This window comes from Scomber japonicus, chromosome 22 (genome assembly GCF_027409825.1).
Source record: "Scomber japonicus isolate fScoJap1 chromosome 22, fScoJap1.pri, whole genome shotgun sequence".
Taxonomy (NCBI): Eukaryota; Metazoa; Chordata; class Actinopteri; order Scombriformes; family Scombridae; genus Scomber; species Scomber japonicus.
Genome location: NC_070599.1, coordinates 26,217,608 through 26,227,607, shown reverse-complemented (window position 1 = coordinate 26,227,607; position 10,000 = coordinate 26,217,608). Strand labels below are relative to the sequence as shown.

The 10,000-nt window shown below is 41.6% G+C and overlaps 1 protein-coding gene across 1 annotated transcript in view; it reads right to left on the bottom strand.

Annotated features, from left to right (window-relative positions):
* Positions 1-10,000, bottom strand: part of lratb.1 (lecithin retinol acyltransferase b, tandem duplicate 1) — a 37,803-nt gene that overhangs the window by 11,687 nt on the left and 16,116 nt on the right. Inside the window, exons 14-18 of the mRNA XM_053343226.1 lie at positions 9,799-9,838; positions 9,040-9,091; positions 8,544-8,652; positions 4,199-4,282; positions 3,186-3,303 (exon numbers count right to left, since the gene is read on the bottom strand). Coding sequence (XP_053199201.1) covers positions 3,186-3,303; positions 4,199-4,282; positions 8,544-8,652; positions 9,040-9,091; positions 9,799-9,838 — 403 coding nt within the window. The remainder of the gene's footprint in view (positions 1-3,185; positions 3,304-4,198; positions 4,283-8,543; positions 8,653-9,039; positions 9,092-9,798; positions 9,839-10,000) is intronic.

The window sequence follows — 10,000 nt, the reverse complement described above, 5'->3', positions numbered from 1 at the left end:
AGGAAGGAAAAGAAGGTAGGTAGGAAGGAAGGAAGGAAAGGATGGTAGGAAAGAAAAGAAGGAAGGAAGGAAGGAGGGAAGGAAGGAAGTAGGATGGAAAAGATGGTAGGAAGGAAGGAAGATAAAGAAGGAAGGAAAAGAAGGTAGGAAGGAAAGGAAGGAAAGAAGGAGGGAAAAGAATGAATGAAGGAAGGATGATAGGAAAGAAAAGTGGAAGGAAGGAAATATGGAAGGAAGGAAGGAAATATGGTAAGAAGGAAGGAAGGAAGGAAGGAAGGAAGGAAAAGATGGTAGGAAGGAAAAGAAGGAAGGAAGGAAGGAAGGAAGGAAGGAGAAGATGGTGGGAAGGAATGAAGGAAAGGAAGGAAGAAGGGGGGAAAAGAATGAATGAAGGAAGGATGATAGGAAAGAAAAGTGGAGTGGAAGGAAGGAAGGAAATATGGAAGGAAGGAAGGAAGGAAATATGGTAAGAAGGAAGGAAGGAAAAGATGGTAGGAAGGAAGGAAGGAAAGGAGGAAGGAAGGAAGGAAAAGATGGAAGGAAGAAAGAAAAAGTCAGATCTTTTCAAAATAAAACTCTTCTTCTTTCTTCTTCTTCTTCTTCTTCTTCTTCTTCTTCTTCTTCTTCTTCTTCTTCTTCTTCACCACTGGGAAAAACAGGAGTGTTGGCAGCTGTGGTTGTAACCATGGCGACGCTGTTTAACCGTTTAGTCTCGATGTTTAGCTTCTCTGTGTCTTTTATTTTGTAATTGTTTGGAACATCCAGAGCCTCCAGCTGTCTAAGCTACCAACCCCTGGCTCCTATTATGTCTGCTGATAGTCAGTGAAGTTTATTGTGGCGGGTCGTCTCGTGTTCCTGCCGTCTCTCTCAGTCAGTTGTGGTTTTCCCTTCATGACTTCAGGATAACGGTCCCGACCACAGCGGTCCGAACCACAGCCGTCCTTCAGCGTCTCCGGAGCTCTGCTAAACCTCCGGCAGCTCAGAGTTTGTGGGCTTTGAACACGGAGCCGGTTAACGTGGTTACGAGGGTTTTTAAGTTAGAGAGAAAATAACAAACAGCTGTGAAGCTTTAGGGAACGACTCCACGAGACGAGACGCTGAAGGACAGATATATATAATATAATATCTTCATTACTGATTACACACTAACAACGTTTTCAAAATGTGTTTATGGTCTCAATCGCTAGTTTAAAGCCTTCTTCAATGCAGTATGATGTTCATTTGGGACATTTTGGCCTCCCTGATTTTATATGTGACGATAAAGCAGGGTATGCATTAGGGCGTGGCTACGTCCTGATTGACAGGTTGATTGACCAATGTCCTTGAGATCCAGCCCTCGTAACCATAGCAACCTCCCCGCTCCTCCCATGGCCCCGCCTCATGGCCATATAAGTGGAATCCATGTTTTTATTTTTCCCAGCATGCACCTGAAATTTTCAAGATGGCGCTGCCTAGATTAGAAACTATTGGCTTCCGAGCAGCAGTCCACAAACCAATGGGTGACGTCACGGATGTTACGTCCATTTCTTTTATACAGTCTGTGGGTGTAACTTTATGCAAGGGTCAGCCATATTGACAGTATAAAAAAGACTCCCCAAGAGTCTTATCTCTTTGTGTCACTGGTGCATGGACATGGTCTGTGTATTGTGATTCCGGGTTTTGCTGTCGACAATAAAACTCTAACTGCATTCAGCTGGACGACTCCTGATGATCCCTGATTGGATTTGATTTTGAACTTCAACATTTTTGAACAACAAGAAACTTATGGAATATTTGTCACAACAAATAAAATATCTTCATGACTGATTAAGATGTTTGGCAGAGTTTAGTTTAGTCTGTAAAACACCAACAATAATCTGAATTTGCCTTTTGGATCGACTTGAGTCCAGACTTGGTTCGGTCTGACGAGCTGCTGTCAGAGTTTGTCTCGTTTCTGTTTGTCGGCTTTGTTACTGAGGCAGCAGACTTATAGTAGACTTTCCCTCCAAGACTTAGACTTTCAATATAAAAGCTTGAGACTTGATCGACTTGGACTTGATCTCTAATAACCTGAGCCTTGACTTGGTCTTACCCAAAAACCTTTTCTTAAATTCACCATTTTAAGACTTGAAACTGGACTCGGCTTTCCTTAAAAGAAATATTTAAAGACTTGAAGCTCGATCAACTTGGACTTGTCCTCAAAGACTTCAGACTTGATTTGGACTTTCGATTTAAAGACTTCGGACTGGACTCGGACTAACCCTCCAAGACTTGACCCTTCATTTAAAGAAAACGTCATACTTCCTATTTAAAGACTTGGGACTCATTCAACTTGGACTTAATCTTGACGTAGACTTCTTGCCCTCAAAGACCTGGACTTTCTATTTTTAAGACTTCTTCATCTAACTTTTTTTTTTTTAAGAATTAGCAAATAATCATTTAAAATATTCTTAAAATGAGCAAGAATTTGAGAAAACTGAGAAATATAGAGCAGAAACTTTGTATATTTTTTTCTTTTAAGATGAACTAAGTGGTAAAATATTAATACCAAAGTACACAAACTACAGCTTTACGAGATAAAATAGATCAACAGGATTTTTTTTGTTGTTGAAATTACAAAGCTAAGACAGTGTGCAGATAAACATAGAGAAAGAAGAAGAAGAAAACAGACAGAGAGGAAGTTGGATCGTGACTCTGACTGTGATTAAAACCGCAGCCGCGATTCACAGCTGTGTTTCTGTTGAAATGTCGTCACACACACACACACACACACACTCAGACACACACACACACACACACACACACACACACACACATACACACACACAGAAACACACAGAAACACACAGAAACACACACACACACACACACACGACCATTTTCCACAGACACACACACACAGACACACACACACAGACACACACACACACACAGACACACACACACACACACACACACACACACACACACACACACACAGTCATCTTGACACAAAAAGATAAAAAAATGATGGAAAATTACAAAAATGTGCAAAAAATTAAAATTAAATGGATTTCATCGAATCCATTAAAAAACAATTTGATTCAATTCAAGTCTGAGTGTGTGTGTGTGTGTGTGTGTGTGTGTGTGTGTGTGTGTGTGTGTGTGTGTGTGTGTGTCTGAGTGTGTGTGTGTGTGTCTGAGTGTGTGTGTGTGTTTCGTCTCACCGTGTGACGGCGTTCTTGGCTCCCGGTTGGATGAGGTGAGAGAAATATTCCTGAACTTTTGAAGAAGTCAGATGTTTCTTCAGGTACGGAAAGAAGAGAGGATGACGAGCGACGACGCCTGAAAGGAGAGAAAGAAACATAAAGGTAAAGATAGATAGAGATAAACGAATAAATCAGTTAAACTAGATTTTATATCATTTAAATGACATTTACACAATTTTTACCAAAAGTAAGACTGAATGCTCCTGAAAATGTCAAATGGTGTAACCACAAAATAATGATAAATATTAAATATTTTATCCACCTGGAAGGAAAGAAGGAAGGAAGGAAGGAAGGAAGGAAGGAAGGAAGGAAGGAAGGAAGGAAGGAAGGAAGGTGTTTTATTGACTATTTACTGTTTTTAAGCAACGTTCAATTATTTTGGTACAAAGTTTTTATGGTTACACCACTTAGACATTTTTACCATAATCCTCTAATATATTCTCCTTCCTTCCTTCCCTTCCTTCCTTCCTTCCTTCCTTCCTTCCTTCCTTCCTTCCTTCCTTCCTTCCTTCCTTCCTTCCTTCCTTCCAAAGTTTTTTATGGTTACACCACTTAGACATTTTTGCCATAATCCTCTAATATATTCTCCTTCCTTCCTTCCTTCCTTCCTTCCTTCCTTCATCCCTTCCTCCTTTCCTTCCTTCCTTCCTCCCTCCCTCCCTTCCTCCCTCCTTCCCTTCCTTCCTTCCTTCCAAAGTTTTTTATGGTTACACCACTCAGACATTTTTGCCATAATCCTCTAATATATTCTCTCTAAATGGATTAAAAGCAGAAATTTGATGCTGGGTCCACAAAAAAAGAATGTGTGAAGTTATTCATAAGTTTATTTTCACATTTTAACCTTCCTGTCATCACTTTATTAAACTTTATTAAGCTTTATTAAACTTTATTAAACGTTATCAGATGACCTAATGACACATTGTGTGTGTGTTTTATATTAATAGATAATACTTCAGGTGTGTGTGTAGTACCGATGTTAGCAGAGTCTCCTTTGTCTCCGCTCCTCGTATACGCCAGTTCCTCCAGTCTGTAGCTGTGTGGTCCGCTGGGAAGCTCTGCACACACACACACACACACACACACACACACACACACACACACACACACACACATATTATAATACACACACACAAAAATACATTAAATAAAACCCTAACCAAACCATGAACCTGCTTTTATTGAACATCGTAACATTTTTATTTATTACTCAGGAAGTTTAACGTGATTCATCTCACCTCCATAAATAAATAAACTCACCACAAATAAACCAGTCTGACTCTCTGATGGATTAACCTGTGTGTGTGTGTGTGTGTGTGTGTGTGTGTGTGTGTCTGTGTGTGTGTGTGTGTGGTCTCTGTTGCAACAGGGAAACATTATAATCCATTATTTCTGTCTGTGTGGAAGATAATCCATTAGTTATGGCTGTTTATACACACACACACACACACACACACACACACACACACACACACACACACACACACACACACACACACACACACACACACACACACACACACACACACACACACACACACACACACACACGAAACGTCAAGGAAGGAAGGGAGAAAGGGAGGAAGGAAAGGGGGAAGGAAGGGAAGAAGAAGGAAGGAAGGAAGTAAGGAAGGGAGGAAGGGAAGGAAGGTAGGTAGGTAAGAGGAGGAGAGAGGGAGGGAGAAAGGAAAAGAGCAAGGAAGGAAAGAAGGACAGGAAATGAGGAGAAGGACGGAGGGAAGGAAAGAAGGAAGGGAGGGAGGAAAGGAAGAAAGGAGGAGGGAGGGAGGGAGGAAGGGAGAAAGGAAAGAAAGGAAAGAAGGTAGGAGGGAGGGAGAAATGAAAAGAGGAAGGAAGGAAGGAAGGAAAGAAGGACAGAGGAAATGAGGAAGGTAGGGGGGAGGAAAGAAAGGGAGAAGGATGGAGGGAGAAGAAAGGGAGGAAAGGAGGGAAGGAAGGAAGGAAGGAAGGAAGGAAGGAAGGAAGAAAGGAAAGAAGATAGGAGGGAGGGAGGGAGAAAGGAAAAGAGGAAAGAAGGAAGGAAGGAAGGAAGGAGGGAAGGAGGGAGGGAGGAAGGAGGGAAGGAAAGAAGGAGGGAGGGAGAAAGAGAGGAAGGGAGGAAGGAAAGAAAGGAAAGAAGGTAGGAGGGAGGGAGAAAGGAAAAGAGGAAGGAAGGAGGGAAGGAAGGAAGGAAAGAAGGACAGAGGAAATGAGGAAGGTGGGGGGGAAAGAAAGGGAGAAGGATGGAGGGAGAAGAAAGGGAGGGAAGGAAAGAAGGTAGGAGGGAGGGAGAAAGGAAAAGAGGAAGGAAGGAAAGAAGGACAAGAAATGAGGAGAAGGACGGAGAAAGGAAAGAAGGAAGGGAGGGAGAAAGAGGAAGGGAGAAAGGAAAGAAAGGAAAGAAGGTAAGAGGGAAGGAAGGAAGGAAAGGAGGAAGGAAAGAAGGAGGGAGGGAGAAAGAGAGGGAGGGAGAAAGGAAAAGAGGAAGGAAGGGAGGAAGGAAAGGAAGGAAGGAAGGAAGGGAAGGAAGGAAGGAAGGAAGTTAAGGAAGGAAGGAAGAAGGAAGGAAGAAGGAAGGAAGGAGGGAGAAAGGGAGGAAAGGAAAGAAGGGAGGGAGAAAGGAAAGAAAGGAAAGAAGGTAGGAGGGAGAAAGGAAAAGAGGAAAGAAGGAAGGAAGGGAGGAAGGAAGGAACAGTCAAAACAGACACGAAGGTTGAAAAATAAAAGACAAAAACACAGCGATCATGTTTGTGCGACCTCGTCCTTTAAATAACTTTAGAAGTAGTGATGAGGTCGATATCAGTGATTCTGATTCCTTTCAAAATAAAAGCATGAGAATAAATATTAAAAGCAGCAGCAGGTTTTCTGTTCTCCGTCAAGAGGAACATCATTAAACGGTGTTTCAGGAGTGTGTTAAACTCTGCTGTGTGTGTGTGTGTGTGTGTGTGTGTGTGTGTGTGTGTGTGTGTGTGTGAGTGTGTGTGTGTGTGTGTGTATGTGACTGTGTGTGTGTGTGTGTGTGTGTGTGTGTGTGTGTCTTGTGCAGAGCCATGTGACAGAAAAGACTGAAAAGGGTGAAAGGAGGAAGAAGTGGCACAGCTTGTACTTTTTAGGGATAAGAGACGCCACACACACACACACACACACGGTCAGACACACACACACACACACACACACACACACACACACACACACACTCTCTGACCCAAATATCGGCCTTTTCCTGATTGGGGGTCACAGCGTTTTGGCCCAAGTCTGACATTTGTCCCCAAAAGTAGCCTAAGACAGACCACACACACACACACACACACACACACACACACACACACACACACACACACACACACACACACACACACACACACACACACACACACAGGAGTCTGTGACTATCTAAACCTCCTAAAGGACCCCTGGAACCTCTTCAGATACTATCTAAACCTCCTAAAGGACCCCTGGAGCCTCTTCAGAGTCTATCTAAACCTCCTAAAGGACTCTGGAGCCTCTTCAGATACTATCTAAACCTCCTAAAGGACCCCTGGAGCCTCTTCAGAGACCATCTAAACCTCCTAAAGGACTCTGGAACCTCTTCAGAGACCATCTAAACCTCCTAAAGGACTCTGGAGCCTCTTCAGAGACTATCTAAACCTCCTAAAGGACTCTGGAGCCTCTTCAGATACTATCTAAACCTCCTAAAAGGACTCTGGAGCCTCTTCAGAGACCATCTAAACCTCCTAAAGGACTCTGGAGCCTCTTCAGAGACTATCTAAACCTCCTAAAGGACTATGGAGCCTCTTCAGATACTATCTAAACCTCCTAAAGGACCCCTGGAGCCTCTTCAAGGACCATCCAAGCCCCATCAACAACCATCAGAGACCCTCAAACATCTTCATGGATGCTTAGATCTCCTTGTAGGACTAAAGAAACGTCTTCATGGCCTTTAAATTCCCAAAAAGGACCCATGGAATTTCCTAAATGACCCCTCTGGAGGGTCATTCCTCAAGGGCCATTTAAGCATGAACCCACCTCAAGGACTGCAGAGGTAGCCTAAGGATGCTTAGAAACCCCTCTAGGACCTCTAGTGCCTCCTTAAGGGTCCCAGAAACTACCTCACAGCCGCTTTAAATATCTTGAACTTCCACAATCACCATTCAAGCCCCGTTAAAAAGGAGCTCAATGACAATTTAAGCTACTTCCTGCACCCCTGACTCCACCTCAAGGACTCCAGCAACCTCTCCACAACCACTTTAAATACCTTGAACCCTCTCAATGACCATTTAAGCATCTTCTGGGAGCCTGGAACCACCTCAAGGACTCTGAAATCCTCTTCAGTAACTCATAGAACCCATTGAATCTCCACAATGACCATTTGCAACACCTTAAAAGGAGCTCAATGACAACTTAAGCTACTTTAGACGCCCTTGAACCGACCTCATGGACTGCAGAGGTAGCCTAAGGATGCTTAGAAATCCCTCTAGGCCCTCCAGTGCTTCCTTAAGGTTCCCAGAAACCTCTTAAATGCCTTGAACCTTCTCAATGACCATTTAAGCTACTGTTGGGAGCCCTGGAACCACCTCGAATACTCTGAAATCTTCTTGAATTACTCCAAGATCCCTCTGGACCTCCACAATGACCATTTGAGACCCCTTAAAAGGAGCTCAATGACAATTTAAGCTATTTTACATGCCTATGAATCCACCTGAAAGACTCCAGAGGAAGCTTAAGGATGCCTAGAAGGCCCTAGGCCCTCCAGTGCCTCCTTAAGAGACCCAGAAACCTCTTCACATCCCCTTTAAATACCTTGAACCACCCCAATGACCATTTAAGCATCTTCTGGAAGCCCTGGAACCACCTCTGAACCTTCACAATGACCATTTTAAACCCTTTAAAAGGAGCTCAATGGATGCTTAGAAACCCCTCTAGGCCCTCTAGAGCCTCCTTAAGAGACCTTAAGGGTCCCAGAAACCTCTTCACATGCCTTGAACCTCCACAATGACACTTTGAGACCCCTTAAAGGAGCTCAATGACAATTTAAGCTACTTCATGCACCCCTGAATCCCCCCCCAAGTTGCTCTAGAGCCTCCTTAAGAGACCCAGAAACCACCTTAAGGGTCCCAGAAACCTCTTCACATGCCCTTTAAATGCCTTGAATCCCCTAAATGACCATTTAAGCTACTTCACGCACCCCTGACTCCACCTCAAAGACTCTCTGACCTCTCAAACATCCCCAGAGCTCCAGAACCAGCAAAGAGCTTCTGGAAACCTCCTGCAGAACCTCCCCAACCTGCTCTTTGTGCTCACATGTAGGAAATAACTCACCTTTGTCTTGGAAGTCCTCTGCAGAGGTGGGAGGGGCTTCCTGCTCCGATGCATCTGGTCCGGTCTCAGAGAAAGACTCCACCAGTTCTCCATCCATGTGAATATCAACCTGCAGAGACGTGACTCATGTTTTTAAACCGACCAACGCCTCGAAAGCACTACTTTTATTTCCTCTTTTCATCATCGGAGCTTCCTTATTTCTGGTTCCACTAATCGTTGAACGGGTGCAGACGTTGAGGGATTTTGGTTGATCAGGTTTCGGGTCATGACTGTTTGATACTTCTGACCAAAACTAATGATGCAACTAATCAAACAGGATTAAAAAACATGATTCCTGACTTCTGCTTGACCTGACTGTGTCTCAATAAAGTTCCTTCTTTGTGGAAATTTCTTCATTTAATCAAAAAAATGTGACAACTCAGCAGTTTTTCTTCTTTTTCAGTTTTTCTTCTTTTTCTGTTCTTTTTTTTGGTGTAATAGAAATTTCACAACTCACCTTCAGCTCAGATTTGGGTTGCAAGAAGAAAAACGGCTTCAGGACCGGAGACCTTTAAAAAAAAACACGAGACCCCCAAGACAGAAGATTAGTTATAAATGACAGAAATACGTTTGACCACTTTGAAGAGACTCAACAAATGTATTTATGTCTATTTTTATATTTATATTTTATTTTATATTCAATTTTCAGTGTTCAATAAACAACCTGATCATATTCAGAGTTATTAAATAATTCATTCTCAATCAGAATATCAATAAATACAGATGCAAATAATCAATAAATAACTTAAATTAATTAATAAATAAATAAATAAAAAATATATATAAAATAATACTATAAAATAATAAAATAGAATATACTATAATATAAAATAAAAAAATATAATATAAATTAATAAAATAAAATATAATATAAAATCATATAATAAAATATAATATAATATAAAATAATAAAATGAAATATAACATAAAATATAATATAAAATAATAAAAAAATATATAATATAAAATAAAATAAAATATAATATAAAATAATAAAATAAAATAAAATATAACAAAATAAAATAAAATATAAAATAAAATAATATAAATTAAAATAAAATATATAATCAGACTACAGAGAGAAAGCATTGCTGTTATTGTATCATGTTTAACTTCTCTCATCTTCTTTTTATTCTGTGCTTTAATGTATTTATTAAACGGCTGAACGAGGAGTTAAAAAACATCGTAAGTGGGAATCAAACCCGTGTGCACTCACACTCGGGGCCGACCGCCCACGATGCCGGTGAGTCCAGGAGCTGAAAACGACAGAAGAAAAGAAAGAAAAGAGAGAAAAGTTGTTTTTTTACAGTTTAGCTTCCTGTGATACTTTCAGTTCAACATGAGACAGCAGCAGGAGTCACACGGAGTTCATGTGTGTGTGTGTGGGAGTGTGTGTGTGTGTGTGTGTGTGTGTGTGT